General features: G+C 42.4%; 2 protein-coding genes across 4 annotated transcripts in view; both read left to right on the forward strand.

Annotated features, from left to right (window-relative positions):
* Positions 1 to 3,631, forward strand: part of LOC115358825 (natural resistance-associated macrophage protein 2-like) — a 32,724-nt gene extending 29,093 nt beyond the window's left edge. Inside the window, exon 17 of one of the 2 annotated variants that reach the window (XM_030050888.1) lies at positions 245 to 3,631. In XM_030050888.1, coding sequence (XP_029906748.1) covers positions 245 to 322 — 78 coding nt within the window. In that variant the 3' untranslated portion in view covers positions 323 to 3,631. The remainder of the gene's footprint in view (positions 1 to 244) is intronic. The other variant, XM_030050889.1, reaches the window with a different exon arrangement.
* Positions 3,632 to 5,305: 1,674 nt separating this feature from the next.
* Positions 5,306 to 10,331, forward strand: cnpy2 (canopy FGF signaling regulator 2). Of its 2 annotated transcripts, XM_030050946.1 has the most exons (6): positions 5,306 to 5,453; positions 5,668 to 5,774; positions 5,864 to 5,979; positions 7,321 to 7,518; positions 8,141 to 8,237; positions 8,357 to 10,331. In XM_030050946.1, the coding sequence occupies exons 2-6, from the start codon at positions 5,675 to 5,677 to the stop codon at positions 8,398 to 8,400; spliced, it is 555 nt and encodes a 184-aa protein (XP_029906806.1). In that variant the 5' UTR covers positions 5,306 to 5,453; positions 5,668 to 5,674; the 3' UTR covers positions 8,401 to 10,331. The 2 variants fall into 2 exon arrangements, with proteins under 2 accessions (XP_029906806.1, XP_029906807.1); XM_030050947.1 differs by lacking the exon at positions 5,306 to 5,453 and having other exon boundaries at positions 5,494 to 5,774.
* Positions 10,332 to 17,486: the final 7,155 nt, after the last annotated feature.

The raw sequence follows: 17,486 nt of genomic DNA on the forward strand, positions 1-17,486 counted from the left end.
AATTTGTTTACATGTTGAAAATGTTGTACCAACATGCTAGCAGTGCGTTCTTGCACCTGCATGTGGTTTGCAAGGCTTTTTTTTTTTTTTTTTTTGAAGGGGCTGCAACTAGACTTACATACTCATGGATACAATAACAATAGCAGTCAATCCCAATCATGGCACTGATGTGATGCCTAATTTCTTAGCAGCTGTGTGCCCATAATTAATAGAAGCTGTGTCTGTCCCCTCCCCTTTCTTTCAGACTCGCCTGGGGTTGTCAGGGCACACTGACATTTACTTGTTGAATGACATGGAGACTGACTCTTCGGTTGAGCGATAGGACGACATATGACGGGTGGACATTGAACTCTGGCACAGGATGCCGGGAAGAGCTCTCAAAGGTGACCTCATTCAGGAACGGGACCACTGAGGCCGGGCCAGTACGTGTTCCTCTCGTGCCTTCCAGTACTTCATTCATTTTAAAGTGCTCTTACATTATATTAGCACACCCACAGATCTTATTTATAAAGGAATAATAGAGGCTTTGCATGGCAAATCTACAAAACCAACCGTGTTGGATCTCTATGTTAGAGTTATCTTTGTGCAAATAATTACTAAATATCTGGCCAAATGATGTAGCTGTTAAATGAAAAAAACAAGTCACAGGTGTGAGTCCATATAGTAAACAGATGTTAACAATTTAGGTTACTGTGATATGGTAAAATGGCTTGTGTTTATTCCTAAATTCTTTTCCAACGCACCCTGTGCTTAATCTTGAGACGAGGCAGCTGAGTTGATCTAATGCTGGCCAACGCTGTAGAAATATCTGGCCGATGTTGGACCGAGTGTCAGGCCCTGCTGAGGATGCCGGGGACGGTCCCAGGCTGATGTGAGGCTGGTTCAGCTTCACATTTCACTCCCCTCATATTTCAACAGCAGCTTCACTGAGGAGTTTGACACAGGAGTGACGACACACCCATGAGGCACAACACACGGCTGAACACAGAAAGCTGATTAACACATTTGAAGCTCTACAGTGTATACAGTCAATTTCCATGACGGCAAAAACCTGGAAAATAACGCCCAGGTTGAAAATAATCATCCTTGAACCGTGTCTGTTCCATCTGAGAGAGACTCAAAGACACAGAGACACACTGATGCCCGTGAATATGGCCTCCCATACAGCAACCACGGTCACACAGAGTCACCACAGAGTCCACGGTGCATCACCTGAGAGCCCTCTTTTTCTTTTCTGTTCTTTTCTTTTCTTTCACCTTTATCTATTTAACAAAAATCACTGGTTGACACACTTCCAGTTGTTTGCCTCTGTTGATCCTCGCAGGCCCAGAGCAGAAAAACGCCATGTTGCTGCAATAATGAATGGTTGATACACCTTACGGAAAAGTCAAGAATTTTTATCGATAGAATGACTTTTACAATTTTTATGCATTTGGTGGGGACCAAGTAGTTTTCAGCTGTGATAGTCAGAGGTCCTTCAGTGTATATTCAAATAGAATATAAAATGTTTTCAAACTTCCATCAAATCCTTAAATGAGGTTAATATATTGTGTACTTGTCAGAAAGCCCTGTACACTCCTTGTTAAGTCTTTTGAAGATTGGTCAAATTAATGTAGGAGAATTTAAATTAATATTTTCAATTATTTGACAGTAATTCAATATATGTATACATTATATACATTTCTCAGCCTATTTATATGTTTTTCATCAGATAAATTCATGAACCTTCAGTGTAAAATCTGAGCAGTAGTTCTCCATTTTGATGTGATGTGGCTGGATAATTCTGAGTTTCATTGGTCCAGCGCTTCTCTTTTGTTCTTGAACAGTTTCAGTGGCAAGTTTTGTTTTAGTTTGGTATTTTCTCCTACTGTATTTTTTATTTCTGGATATGAATTTACATCTCAAGTAGGTTCAGTTCATTTCAACATAGCACTTGCTTGCATAGCACTTATGTCTGTTGTAGGCTCTTTCTTAAGTGTTACTTATTTGTTGGCTTTAATTTAGCTTTAGGTGAAGCATCTTTTTACTTATTTTGAAAGACTGTATTTTTATTTTTGTTTCAGCTTTTGTGGGGACTGTGCTTATCAAATTGCCTTCTTTTGGAAACTAAAACCAAACGTGCATTTCTCAGTGTTGTGTGTGCAACAGTGTGCTCTCTTATGGAAAGACAGAGGATTCAGTTCTTTGTGTTGATGCTAGAGTTGAAAGTTGGTCATTTGCAAAGTGGGAAAACGTGAGGTGAAATGAAATGTGAGTGCTGTGTTGTTCTGTTTTGGCAAATGAGGAGTGGCGGGGGGAACACACCCCTGTAGCTCCATCTCAGGGCCTCCTGGTGTTCTGGCAAATGATATTCAGGCCTGCTGCACATTTTTAGCAGGAGTGCCAGGAGGGTTTGTATTTGTAGATACACAACTGCACATTCACTATTTACCCACTTTTACTTTAACAGAGTGCCAAGTTTGAATGTTTTCTTACTACATAGTAGTTGGCCTATGAAGCATCAAGGCACTGACAGAGAAATATACTCTTCCGCGAACGGTGGGAGACATTTTAGCTTTGCATCCAAGACTACTAATAGTTATAAGAATTGTCCCTTTTTGCGATAAGTTAATATAATTTATTGCCACAAGAATATCTTTTTGTGCTTTATGGTAGGCCAATGGTATGTAATGTACACAGTTGGCTTCGTCTATGAAATGAACCAGTCATGGTTGTTATGGCCAAATGTGGACCCGTACTGAACATGTAGCCTGTTGACTGTCCAGACGACCGCAGTGCCTCCCGTGCTCACCAGTGTGCCTCATTTCTGCAATCTACAGGACACGTTTGCCAAAAAGGGATATGAACTAATTCAAGAGACTCAAATTGTTGTTTTGTGTTGACCTGAACTGCACAAATTCACCACGTTCAGTTTGATTTGTACAATTGGACAAAATTTGGTATTGACAAGCCATACCAAATTTTTAAAGGAAAAAGTACAAAAGGTCATTTTATTTCACACCTATTATTGCAAGACATACAGCATTTTCACGACGTGTATAAACAAACAACGCATTAATGGTATAATAAATGGGCCAAGGTGGAACTGGAAAATGTAAAAGTTGACATTTCAAGCTGCATGATAAAACTTTTTCACATGACTTTTGTGGGATCATTGTTTTCTACTTTTGTCCACTAACAAAAGTAGAAGGCAGAAAATCGATGCTCGGCAAGTGATTTTACCTCGATCTGTTGAGCTTATGCAAACATTTTCTGAAGAGTTTTTGACAGAAATGCATCTTCATGTCGCCCTCTGTCTTGGTGCTCTGCCAAAAACTATCAATTAGCTTCCAAATGGATCCATGAAAACCTTTTAAATGACCATATTTTTATTGAAGACCACAGCAGGCCATCCGTTTCTCTTTTTTGTGATATTTAATCTTATTTTAAGATGCTGACTGAGAGAATAACATTGCACAGGGGAACAGATGGCCTGCTGGGAGCAGCTGAAAGATGAGACTGTCAAAGACAGTTTTCTTGCCATTGCTAGATAAAAGTTATTTTCTATAATGTGCTATATCTGACTTCATGAACCTTATATACCCTGTTGAGAAACCTTATTTAAGGGAGGATTTCTGCTTTTCTCATCAGGTCTGTTTTTTTTTTGTTTGTTTGTTTTTTAGATTGTATATTTTGTTTTGTGTTTATATGTTGTTTTCCTTGTTTAATAATAAATATTTCTCTCAAAAACTGTCTTATTTTGTCATTGTTTCTCAAAACAAATTGTCATAAAACAAGAAAAATAGTGCTATGTGATACCCCCCCCCCCCCCCCCCCCCCCCCCCCACCACCACCACCACCAATTATAAATTATAATACTTTGGCACCCCTCTTGACCCCCTGACACCCCGCTAAATGTGTCCCCCCCAATGTCTAAGAGAAATTTGCGCCGCTGCCCGACAGATACAGCCAATGTGACTGTGTTAGTGGTCACTAAACTACCACGTCACTTGAATATGCAGAGGGTATTCAGGGTGAGTGGATTTATCAGGGTGGTTTCCATGGCTACCGAGCTGGAGCAGTGTGTTGTGCACATCAGCGTCACCTGTCAAAGCAGGTTAATGTGTTTTATTACAGGTGACTTAAACTGAGACTCAACCTGGCCTTGTACACTGAGATTATAACCATACAGATGAAATTATTTGTGTAATCCCTTTTGTTAAGATTGTTTTTGTTAGCACCAAACGTGATTATTCTCATTGTCATGATTATTCTCCTTTCCACTGCAAGTGACAGGCTCATCTTAGTACAGGGGCTTGAAATCACATAATCTATTTTTTATTTTTATTTATTTATTTTTTTTTGGTGATTGAATTTGGCCTCACCTAAACAGGTGGTTCAAACAGTACTAACCGGGTGGCTTAGGGGGCGGTGGGTAGATTAGGCAACCTTAATATAAGTTAGTTAAATACACTAAGACTGGAGGTGCAATAATAATAGTTACTTACAGCTCAATGACGAAGACAAACTGAGAAAGCTCAAAGCACAGCGAGTCCAAACTGCTGCTTCTATGCCGGTCAAACCAGTCTAAAGTTGTAATACTTATTACGTGCACTGCAAAGCTACATCTTAACATTAGATCTCTTATGAACCAATAATTTTTGGCCACTTTATTGGGCCCACCTGTACAGTCTAATACAATCTAATATGACTGTTCTGCCATAAAGTTTCCTTTTCTGATGCCTATGATGCTCAGCTTTTCTTTTTGTCACAGTAATAGAGGTGTTCATTCAGTTCTATGTTTGGCATTGAGCTCATAGTTAGTGCTGCTGTTGGACTGAACGGCATTTTATTGAGAGGTGTTTCTAATATTCTGTCCCCCACATGTATATAAATAGGGAGGATGAAAAATTAGAAACACCTCTCAATATAATGTAGTCCAGTACAAGACCTATGCAAACTACAACCTCAGTAATAAACATATAATTAAAATTTACACATATTCCACAATGTCAGCAAAAACTGAACATTATAAACTTTCTTAAAAGGTAGAATTTATGGTAGAGCTGTTGACCTGATCTGCATTAGATTGTACAGGTGGACCTAATAAAGGGGCCACTGAGTGTAGATAGACAGATAGACACACCATCTATAATATATAATATCTTTATTTAAATAGCACTTATCAAAACAGAGTTACAAAGTATCACATAGCAAACCCACAACACATGAAACATAACACAGAAACGCGTAAAAAAGCAATAAGCGAATACAAGTACACGACATTAAAATTTTAAAAACCCAAAGCCCCGCTGCAGGTGCCCTGCCTGGCCACCGAGGGGCGCTGTCTCGTTCCCCTCTCGCTTATGTGGAGCGTCTCCGTTGCCTACGTCACCACATTTCACCAAATGCGATGGACCAGCGTGTCCAGGATTTCTCGTAGGGGTGGCTTCTACATACAGCAACAAACTCGTGTAAGTTTGAATGAAAAGTTTTAAAAGTTGGATGCAGGTTTGTGGGCGCGAGGCGCAGACGGGCCGCAGGGGTCCGTCAATCCGCCGGAGGCACGCGGACGCAGATTATCACCGGAGGCGTCCCGTGAATGGGAATAACTGGGTCACATTCACATGAGTTATATGCTGTTTGTTGATGTGTCCTCGAGCCTGACCCGACATCTCTCACTTCCAGATGCAAGATGAGGAAGGCGACGCTCGTGCTGCCGGTGTGCGTGGCTCTGTGTTTCCTCACGAGCCTGTGTGAGGGCGCCAGGCAGGGACAGGACATGAAATGTGGAGGTAAAGTCTCGATGTCTGCCTCTGTTGTGTGCACAGCGGCAAACAGCGCCGTGCCATGTCGCCTGCTCACCCGGCTCTGCTCTCCGCAGCGTGCAGGGCCGTCGTGGACGAGATGGAGTGGGCCATCTCCCAGATCGACCCCAAGAAGATGATCCAGACCGGCTCGTTCAGGATCAACCCGGACGGCAGCCAGTCCGTCAGAGAGGTGAGGCTGCAGCCGAGCCACGTAGGAGCCGCGGCAGCCCGCAGGGGACAGGACGCCCGGCTGGCATGGCACACAAAGTCCTGCTGGCTCCTTATGTGGCTCGGTTTTACCTTTTTAACCCTCATGTCACCCTCAAATTCACTAACATTTTTCATCAGCTGGTGTCAGTTTGACCCCAGCAATTTAAACCTCTAGAAAATGATTACTTTGTGTGTCTTGTTGACTACCTTTAATTAAAACCTAGTCTCCCCTGCTCACCTCCTTTTGACAACAAAGCTGTGGGAATCATGTTTTCCCAAATGTCACATGAACTATCAGCGGTTTTCTCACTGCTACAGGTGTGTTTGTGCTAGTTGAGGGCCTTAAAGCAGAGGGAAGTGTTTTGAAGATTAGAAATGGCATGCTGTAGTTCCTCAGCATCATACAAAACAGCCGAAACAAATATGTGTGAAATGTTGATATTTATAATGTGTTTTACACAGCTACAGCATCCTGACTGACCCCAAAGAGACACAGATGGCTGCAAAATGTGTCCAGGACACTGAAAACAGATCATCATGTTAATGTTTACCCATTTGCCACTATGAAATCAAGAAAAGTCATTAATTATGACACACACACACACACACACACACACACACACACAGTTAATCATGTATTTAGAGATGTTAAACAGTGACTGAACTGAATGACCCCAAAGATACTAGGAGGGTTAAACTATCTAGCATAACATGACCAGTGGGGTGTATCTCATATGGGAATGGGGTGTTAAAAACACTGAGAGCTCTCCTAACAACTGAAGGAAAAACAAATGATATTATGTCGATATTGTGATATATGACTAGATATCATCTGGGATTTTCCATATCATGATATGGTGTAAGTGTTGACTTTACTTGGTTTTAAAGGCTGAATGACAGAAAAGCAAAGCAGTTTTCTGAACTAGAACTTCTGTTTCTATCTACTTGGTCATCATATCCACTCTAATACTACTAATAATTGTGTATTTATTATAACTCTCACTGTGTACATTTTTGAAAGCACCAGTTGGCATCCTTACAGTATCATCACAATGAGACAGATGAGAATTTGATTTTGTCCATATCACCCAGCCCTGACTCACACCCTCCAGTACACTGGGATTAATGTGTGCTGGGAACTGGGATTAATTGGGCTATGTGCAGGGAACTGGGATTAATTCAGGTCAGTAGTCATGTGATAATCCCCAGAGGGTCTGCTAAAGTCTCTCATCAGTAAAGTCTGTTGTGTAGAAATAGAAGATGAACAGTATATTTTTAAGGTTTGGACATTTCTGGTTTCTTTTGTAATTCACACCTCCAGGTCCCCCTGGCCCGCTCGGAGGGAAACCTCCTGGAGCTGATGGAGATTGTGTGTGAGAGGATGCAGGACTACGGTGAGGTCGTGGACCCCTCCACAAACAGGAAGTCCTACGTCAGGGTCAAGTCTCGAAACGGTGAAGCCATGGACCTCTCAGAGGCCAAACTAGATTCCAGAGTTACATCCAGTTTGAAATTTACTGTGAGTACGATTACTTTAAGGGTTTAGAGAGGTGATTTTGGAAATGCCGTTGACCCTGACCTGTCCGTCAGGGCTGGTGGTTAAAAAAACAAAAACAAAGCAAATACCAGTATTGACTACTGCACTCTTTAAATGGCTGGAGACTGTAGTTTTGTTGTTGTTGTTAATAAGATGCAAGACTGTTTGAAAAGGGTGTCATATTACACTCTGTGCAGTTAAGCTGCACCCTGGAGAAAATGTTTAAGTCGATTCAAAGTGAGCAAAAGCCAAGCCACCGGCATGTCAGTTTTCACACTTAGTGGTACTTTTGTCAGAATTGTGCAGCTCCTCCTCTCAGGCTGCAAGAAATAAACAGCGGATTTAACTGCATCAAATAATGTAATTACAGAATCATATACTCATTTAGACACAGTTACAGCTGTGTATGTGTGTTAATGCATAAACTTATGTTTTTTTTGGCACAGTAGACTACTAAGTGCTGCTGTGCATCATGTTGAAAAACCTACCTTTAAAAAAAAAAAAAAGTTGTTAACCTTAGTCTCCTTTAAATCTCATGAGTGTAATGATCTTAGGTGATTTTTTTTTCAATTTTTAACCTTTTTATTTTGACTCTTTGCTCTAGTGTGAAACGATTATTGAGCAGCATGAAGATGAAATCATCGAATTCTTCGCACATGAGACGGATAACATCAAAGACAAACTTTGCAGTAAAAGGACAGGTACGTATACAACGCCCCCCTTTGAATCACATGCCTGAAGTATGTTATTCAAAATAGCTGAAAAGAGTTCCAGTGGCCATATTATGACCCACTGTTTTCATGTCCTGTTTGTGTTGCAGATCTCTGTGACCACGCTCTGAAAATACCCCATGATGAACTTTGATATCGTCCCGCCTGACGCACGGTTGCTGTCGCCACCCAGCTGGGCACTGTAGTATTGGGTTGTCACGTTTTGTCACAGCTTTACACCACGCCAGTGATGGGAGATTTACACAAGTCCTCAAGTAAGAAATGGAGACTCCACCTGGACATAAAATTCAGATGATTCCTGTGGTCTTGGAGAATTAGGTCCAGCTTCATGCACATGAAAAAGTCTCCCTCAAAGCTAGAAAATGGCAGGGTAAAGATGCCGATCTTTGATGTTGACAGTCAGTTTTTGTGTCTGCCAAGTCACTGTAGCAGCAGGAACATGCATAAAGAGAAAAAATAGATACTTGAAACACAGTGGAACAACCCTACAAAGTGTCATTTGAAGGCAGATTCATGGTTCTAGCTTTAGGAGAGAGTTTTTAATGTTCACCAGTATTTATTGAATTGTCCAAGATCACAGTAACCAATGCAAATCTTTCTTCTCTTCTTCCTCTTCTTTCTTCTTTAAGCCTGGAGTTTTCATTTGGGTAAAAAGTAAAATGTAGTGGTACTGTAGTGGAAATGCACAATTCTACTATTCAACTATCAAAGCATTAAAGGAAAAAAAAAAAAACCAAAAAAAAAACACAATTAACATATTTTTGCAATCAGAGACAGTTTTCTCAGTAGTAGAAACCATAGCACTGAGGCTCTACTGTGTGATGTTTTGAGGAGGCAAATTTGCTTCCCTGACAGTGAATAAGACACTGCATATGTAGATGGAAAAGTGTTGGATCGGAGTTAGAGATTTATTTATTTCATTGCAGTACCATCACATAGAGACATACAAAATGTGCCTTTATCATAGAGCGAATGTCACACTGGGTCATGCCGCTCTTCACAAAGGCAGAAACCCCTTCACCACCAACAGAGGGGCCTCAGTGTCGTGCTTTCTGTCGTCATCAAACATTTTGTTTGGGTTTTTTCTTTTCTATTTTTGTGATGAACTAATTGAAGTTCATAACTTTAGACTGAACTGCCCCAAAGTCATAGTCACATTCCCACGGATTTGAGTTTCCTTTAACCTGTTAAAGGTGTAAGAAGCAAAAATTTGCTTCCTGAGTGGTTTGGAATTGGAAATGTTTTCTTTTTTTTATAAACTGGTTACATGGTAAACATTTTACACCATGCAAACTTCTGCAAATTGCAGATTCATTGAGATATATACACATGGTGGAGTAAGATAAGCATTTAAAGTTGCCTAAAAGTACACCCAAAGCACTGCAGACTGCACACAAACTGTACTTTAATGCCATTCAGTTCCCTCTGATTTTAGGTTACTGTAAACTTTGTCACTTGCAGTGTGTCCACAACTGAACTTAAAACACTCCTCAAAACCTCATTCGCCAGCTCTGCGTAGAAATACTAGAGCAGAAGAAGTATTATGATACGATGTAAAAAAAAATTAGAGCAACTTTAGTTAGAGCGGTCCTGCTCCTCTGGTTATTGTTTTGATATTAAGTTTGTGTCTTTATCTTCATTAAATGCTACCAACACATGCTGCACCACCATAAGTACCACACATTTTGATACTCAGCTCAGTAATTCACCCTCTCAGGAATCAAAGGTGAAGGTTTGGTGTCTCCTGCTTTAGTTGGATTGAAGTTTGGTGCAACCCCACTAGAGTGTGTTGTAGTCCATCATCTGAGTGCTCCGTCTCTGTCATCAGAACCCATGTGCAAACACTGTGGCATTGCAGGCCTGCACGGTTTAAATCTTCTCATGGTGCTGTGTTGATGTAGAAAGGTCAAGAGTTATTTTTCAGTCATTTATTTTACATTTGTGAAAAAGACTGACTTAGCGTCTCATGTGAATATTCCCCTGAAACTTACATTTTTATAAATTTTGCAAGGTTTCTGCATCTGTTTTGTCTTCCATCAGTGGAAATATATTTGTACAACATCAACATGAGTTTAGCCTCTTATTTTTATCCAGATATTACTCACCTTACTATACTTCTGTACTGACTGTGAACTGACTGGCTTTGTGTGTGCAAATTCATGCTCACTTGGCTTAAAAGATGGTTAGTGGAACTGTGGAGTTGCTTTGATGTTGCTGTCAAAATGTCACATTTTAATTGCAGCTTTTCAGGGCTACTCTGCCAGAAGGTGCCATTTTGTATCTGGAAAAAAATCCTGGCTAAATACATGGAAGAGTTCACAATACTTTCTTTCATTTAGTGGATTAAAAATGTCCCACTATAAATTCTGGCAAAGCCTCAATTTGCAGCATACTTTGGATTGTTTGGCACTTGACAGTGGAAATGTTTGTGTCCAATTTGAAGATTGCCTAAATGCCTAGCATTCAAATGATAATAGTGAGTAGAGATGAGGTTGAAGTATAATAATAAACCACGTGGCAGCCACTTTAGCCATTTGAGATGAACAGCCTCATTATGGGGCAAGCTGTCACAGACAATACATCTTTATCAGACCATGTGTGCATTGTTCTATAGTTAATGGGCACATACATATTTAAAGGGTGACTAGATTTCCACCCAACAATCAGGACTGCCAGAGCATTTTGAAAATAAACAATTTTTGTATACATTGATGGATGTACTGCTGAGAAACTCCACTGAGAAGAGAAAGACCTTATTGGAGAATAGTGGAAATTAACAAACCATAACAGGATATAATACACTGTTAACAAAATAGATAATATGAAAGAGAACTCTGTAGGCTCAGATGGGAATGAAAAATTCAACTAAGAGGCTGATGCCTGTTAAACGTGTGACTGAGATATTAGCCCTTGAATCTAAATTTTAAGATATTATAAGAACATTACTCAGAACAGGCCCTCAGAACTTTGCAACAACATGTTGTTAGCCACTGCATTGTTTTTATTCAAGATACTTAAGATACAGGAGAATGACTGGATGTCAGCACATCATAAAATCACACCAACTGTACATGTTTTATTACATCTACTTCCGTTTATGTCACAACTGAGTAATATTTGATAAACTACACTCAATAAGAACAGCAAATTAACAAGTCTTGAGACATTTTAGATGATGCACAATTCCTTCATCTTTTAAAGCTCTACATTTCTAAAAACGGTAAACGTCCCCCATTCACCCGCCCAAAGAATAAGCTCTAAGAATAAATAGGAAGTAAAAACATATTAGACTCTTAGAATGACGGTATTCCCAAAAAGAAAAAAAAAACATTAAGCAAATCCTTACTTAAAACATGATATTTTAAATATAAATTTTGAATGGTACATTATTGCTACATATTTTATAATTTTCAGCAGTGGTCACAATCATTTTAATGGACAAATATCAGACCAGTATTCATTGTTTATCAAATTATCATTTAATGAGGACTAACTTTCCCCTATGTATGCAGCTGTAACATTGACCTCCACTCTGACACGACCTGTGACTTCATCTGGGACCACAGCAAAAAATACTTGGGCAATGAATGATGACTTTCACCTCCTCAGAGATGTGCATTTTCTCAGCTTCTATCAGTCCCACTGTCTCGGTTACTTCTCCACCTCAGCTGGACTCTTTCTGTCTCTCATCCTCTCCTTTTTCTTCAACCACAGTGTTTTCTTTTACTTTGCCAGTCTGTCTCTCTTCCTGAGCCACATGAAGCTCCCCTTCAAAATCTGTCTTGCTTTCTTTCTCATTCTCTTTCTTTCTCCCTGTCACAGCATCAGACATCTTTTCCTCAAATCCACCTTCAGCTGCTCCAGTAACAGTGTCTCCTGAACTGTGGCTGTTTGTGCTGCCACAGGACTGTGAGTCTTCAAGAAATGACCCTCTGGGACATTTATCTTGCTGCTTTTGCCCTGTCTCTGTGTTCTCAACACTATTTTCCTTTGGAAACTCTGGCTGCCCTGGTTTATCAAAGACAGGATTTTTTCTGCTGTCACTGGGGGAAGACACAGTTTCCTCTTGAAGTCCCTCACAACAATGTGACACTATATCCTCTGATTTCAAATCCACCACCAGATCCAATGAGACCAAATCCTCTCCTACGCTCTCTGGATCCCACAACTCACTAGCCTCCTCCTCTTCATTCTCTGAGTCAGGTGCTGTATGTTTCCTAATGCGATTTACTGCATCCCACAAGGACTTAGGATACTGGGCCTCTTCTGTGTGTTTAGGTAATGGGCAGAACTCAGAGGAAACACTTCTACTTCCCTCTTGAGGGGGAGTAGAGCTGGGGGGTGAGAGTGAGGTTGATTCAGAGGGAGGGACCGATGGAAAGTGAAGGGATGGTTTATTAGAGTCAAGATCAGCAGTGGATGCTTCTGAGATACCAGACAGATTGGCTTCAGGATGAGGGGCAATGTCAGCTGAAGGACAGAAGGAAGGCGTCTCCACATGAGTAACAGGCTCTGTGTTTGTCTGGTCTAAAACGTGTGTCTGAGATGTCAGATGGGATCGTGAGAGCCCGACATCTAAAGCACAGGGAGACATTTCACAGTCTGCCGAGTCTGAGGGTGGCAAAATGTTTACCTCTGTTTGACAGTCAGAGGGATTTTCTTTGGATATGTTAGACGTCTGTTCCCGAAGGTCTGTAAGGTCATCATCATCATCAGCTTCTTTTGGTAATTGCTCTTGATGGTCATTCTGCTCTTTTACACATGCAGCATCCCTAGGTTGAACAAGTTGTACTTGTTGCTGTAACTCTGAATCATTTGTCATGTCTTCGGAGAGGAGCTCAAACGCATCGCTGATCTCACTGTTCATCAGCTGTGCTGGTTCTCCTTCCTCATTCTGGTCCACAATACATGAGTCAACTGTGGACATTGCATCCTCAGGTTGACTTTGCAAATTGAAAGACTGGGGACTTGGGGCATGATCTTGACAGGGAGTAGAGTTGGGGACTGAGGGCGCGGCTGATTCAGAGGGAGGTGGAGGTGGCAGGTGCAGGGATGGTGTGTGAGACTCCAGCTGAGGAACAGGACACGTTTCTGAGATGCCAGATAGAGGGGATTCATGATGAGGGGGTAGGATAGCTGATGATGGCAGTGAATCCATCTCAGGAACTGAACCTTCGTTGCATATATTAGGTGTCTTCTGAAGGCCTATAGGATCACTGTCATCATGTTGTTTTGATAATTGTTCTACAGCATCGTAAATCTCTTTTATATGAGCATGATCATCATCATCAGCTTGACCCAAGTCTGCTTGTTGCTGTGAATCTGGTTGCTCCATCATGTCTTTGGGGAGGTGCTCAAGTGCATCGCTGGTCTCATTAGTTGTAAACTGTAATGCTTCACATTCCTCATTCTGGTATTCAACACATGCTTCAACAGTGGACATTGCATCTTCACTTTTACTGACTAAATCAGGACACTGAGGACTTGGGGAATGATCTTCATGCGGAGGACAGCCGGGGGGTGAAAGTGCAGCTGACTCAGGAGGAGGGGGAGGTGTCAGGTGCAGGGATGGTGTGTGAGATTCCAGCTGAGGAACAGGACAGTCTTCTGAGATGCCAGATGGAGGGGCTTCAAGATGAGGGTCTAGGTTAGTAGATGATGGCAGTGAATCCATCTCAGGATGAGGATTTTCATCCGTGTTTGACTCAGAAACATGAGACAGAGGAGGAATCTGGGAGGGTGAGAACTTGACATCCAAAGGAAAGGGAAACATTTCACAATCCTGTGAATCTGAGGCTGGGTGTGGAGAAAATGTAGGCGTGTCACTGGATGGTTCAATATCCTGCAAACATGTCACCTCTCTTTGAGCTTGACTGTCAATAGCATTTTCTTTGGGTATGGTAGATGTCTGTAAGCCTGTAAAATCCTCATCAGCATCTTTCAGTAACTGTTCTTGAGTGTCATTCCCCTCTTTTATACACGCAGCATCCGTAGCTTGGCCAGGCTCTACTTGTTGCTGTGATTCTGGCTCCTCTGTCATATCTTTGGAGAAGCACTCAGGGGAATCACTGATTTCACTGTTATTCAGCTGTGCTGTTTCACCCTCCTCCATCTGGTCCTTAACACATGAGTCAGCAATGGACCCTGCATCTTCAATTTGATCCAGTAAATCAAGACTCTGAGGACTTGAGGAATAGTCTTGATGAGGAGCAGGACTGGGAGGTGAGAACACAGCTGATTCAGAGGGAGGGGGAGGAGGCAGGTGAAGAAAAGGTGTGTGAGACTCCAGCTGAGGAACGGGGCAGGTTTCTGAGATGCCAGAAACAATGGCTTCATGATGAGAAGCTAGATTTGCTGATGAAGACAGTGAATCCAACTCAGGATGAAGATTCTCATCTGTGTTTGACTCAGAAACATATGACAGAGAAGGAAGCTTGACATTAAGAGCAGAAGTGGGCTCTTTGTAATCTAGCAAGTCTGACGGTGAGTGCAAAGACAAACTAGAAAGGTCAGAGGATGAACTGAGACACTGAGGGGGGTATTGCGGATATTCATCCTTATCATCAGGTAGACTGTTTTCTTCCTGTTTCTTTTCACTTATGACTTCCTCATCGCTGGATTCAGACAGAGTAATTTCAGTTTCCTGTAAAGATCTGGCATCTGTTTGGCAGTCAGTAACACTCTCTTCGGATATATTAGATGCCTGTTCATCTTGCTCTTCACCTGTTGACTGATCTTCAGTGTCATTACTCTCTTTAACACAAGCAGCATCCTCAGCCTGACCTAATTCTACTTGTTCCTGTGGCTCTGACTCGTCTGTCATATCTTTTGAGAGCTGCTCAACAGTGTCACTGATCTCACTCTCTGTCAGCTGTGATGTTTCACCCTTCTCCTCCTGGTCTGTAACACATTGCATTGAGGCCATTGTATCTTCAGTTTCTTGCTCAATGACCGAGTCAAGCAGAGGGATTCCCAGGATTCTTTCAGCACGCTCCTCCAGGGTCTCTTTTTCAGAAACTGAAAGTGGGGGCAAGCAGGGGACAGAGATTTCACTTTCCTCCTCAGTCTGTACAGGTGCTTTTGCCTCCACGATATCAAGTTCGGTGTCGGGCTTTTCATCCATAGGCGAGGAGTTTATCTGGGTTGATGTTTCTGTTTGGTCAGTTGTCACATCCTGATTTATTTGTTTATCTGACTGGATAAACTCAGAAGGGGTGGGTGACTGATCACCAAGAGGACTGGGTTCAGTGTATGGTGAAGATAAGTAATGAACATGCTCTTTCTTAGGCGATGGAATCAGCTCCATTCTTACCACGACACAAGTTGTGTCAATAACCAGCAGGCCACTGCTGTCCTCAGATTCTGTGTCTTCCTTGATTTCTAATCTCCTGACTTCAATGTCGATGGGATGACCACCAACTTTAGGACTATCCGCTCTGTTGGGCAGATCCCCTGATTCACCTCCTTCGCTGTTTGCTTTCAAACAGCTGGGGGAGGACCTCTCAGTTTCCACCCTGTCTGTGTAACTAGGCTCCTTCCACAAAGGGTATTTGGCTGAAACAGGCGGCAGTGGTGGAGCAACTTGACTCTCAAATGCAGCGTTTGCATCATTAATTTTAGTCATTTCTGGGAAAGAAACATCTGTCTCTGTTTTGTGATTTTTATCATGACCTCCAAGCATCTCCTTTGTGCAAGCAGTTGCGTCTTCTCTCTTTACCAGGGTTGGGGTCCTGTTTGGTTTGACTTTGAGATTTCTGGGACTAGAGGGCTGGGCAGCGGCTCTTAACTTCTCTTGAACACTGAAGTCCACTTCATCTGCAAGCTTATGTGTTTGGTGAATGTCACCACTGGCCCTCAGATTGCTAGAAACCTCTCCTTTTTCTTTGTTTTGAATATTTGTTTGTGACGTGTAAAGTGGCAAAGGTGGGGTTTCTGTTTCTTTGGAAGGACTTGACAGGTCTGTCGTGCCACTTATTCGCGACACCAGACAAAATATGGTTGTTCCACCTGTCTTTTTATTAAATTTGAATTTCCTTCCTTCAATGACTGTTGGAGATGGGTCCTCATTTATTTTTGTATTCTGAACTTCTTGTAACATTGGCTGTTGTGGAGGCGAAATCCTGTCAGGTTGCATCTGCATGCTCTGTGTGTGCATAGGACTACTTGTCCATAAAGCATCTGTCGCCTGTCTTTGATGCCTGTGTCCTTCAAATTCTGCGGCCATTTTTGGCCTCCACTCCTCTTTTGTAAAGTTTTCCTTCTCTCCTACCCTCTGAGCCTGCAAATCTTCAGAGAAATCCAGCTTTCTGGGTGTGGGCTGTGAACAGTATGTTTGTCTCTTACCTTCCTGCTCCCAGCTGGTGGTGTATCTGTCATAGTGATGCATTACAGGTGAACTTTTATGAGGGCGGTTATAGGGAGGAGGTGCGATATAGCCAGGAGGCTGGCTAAACATCCTCCTTTGGGAGCCTGTCTTTTCTTTGATGTCTGGCATGTAGCTCATATGTGGGACATGGGGTTGTGATGGATAATGAGTCATGGGTTGCTGTCGGCCCCCTCTATCCCACTGTCCTAATTCTCTGATGTTTGCAGGCAGTCTGGTTTGATGCAGTGCTGCCACTCGAGGGTCTGTCACACTCCTGTGGTCCCTCTCCAGAGTCCTGTTGCCCTCGGGCAGCCCCTGGGATGCCCCCCTCAGCTCGACCCCCATACGTTTCCTCCTTGGAAGTGAGTGGCTGTAGCGAGCTGCCCAAGCCTCCAGCTCCCGATAGCTGCTGTCGCTCAGACTCCTCTTGGGGGTGTCGCCTCTGTAGCGGACAGGACTGCAGGGCTCCCACTGCCTCTGCCATCCCTCCCTCAGATATCCTCTCTCACTTTCTCTCATTGCGCGGTGAGCTCCTGCTGCTATCCACTCTCTTTCCCTGTTCTCTGGAGGCAGATATTCACCGAGGTCCGGGGGCTGTCGAGACTGACTGTCCAGAATAAAAGGGAAGTGAGAGGAAGGGGCTGTCAGTTCTGGGTCTGTCCAGTTTGTGTAGTCCTGTAGGGCCCCTCCCGTTCTGGATCCTGGCACGGTCCAGCAGCTGGACTCCCTGCCTTGGTCTTGCTGCTCACACAGATACAGTGGATAATGTGTTGCTTGATGTTTGTCATGATAGCTGTGGATAAAATGATGTAAAGATAACAGTATGTTCATTAATTCACAGAGGAATATATGAT

The sequence above is a fragment of the Myripristis murdjan genome, chromosome 5 (assembly GCF_902150065.1).
Source record: "Myripristis murdjan chromosome 5, fMyrMur1.1, whole genome shotgun sequence".
Lineage (NCBI taxonomy): Eukaryota > Metazoa > Chordata > Actinopteri > Holocentriformes > Holocentridae > Myripristis > Myripristis murdjan.

Bases quoted from the DNA above. Each gene is read 5' to 3' on its own strand.
- cnpy2 (XM_030050946.1), top strand. From the start codon at position 5,675: ATGAGGAAGGCGACGCTCGTGCTGCCGGTGTGCGTGGCTCTGTGTTTC. The intron at 5,775-5,863 runs GTAAAGTCTCGA...TGCTCTCCGCAG, and splicing joins ACAGGACATGAAATGTGGAG to CGTGCAGGGCCGTCGTGGAC. The intron at 7,519-8,140 runs GTGAGTACGATT...TCTTTGCTCTAG, and splicing joins CATCCAGTTTGAAATTTACT to TGTGAAACGATTATTGAGCA.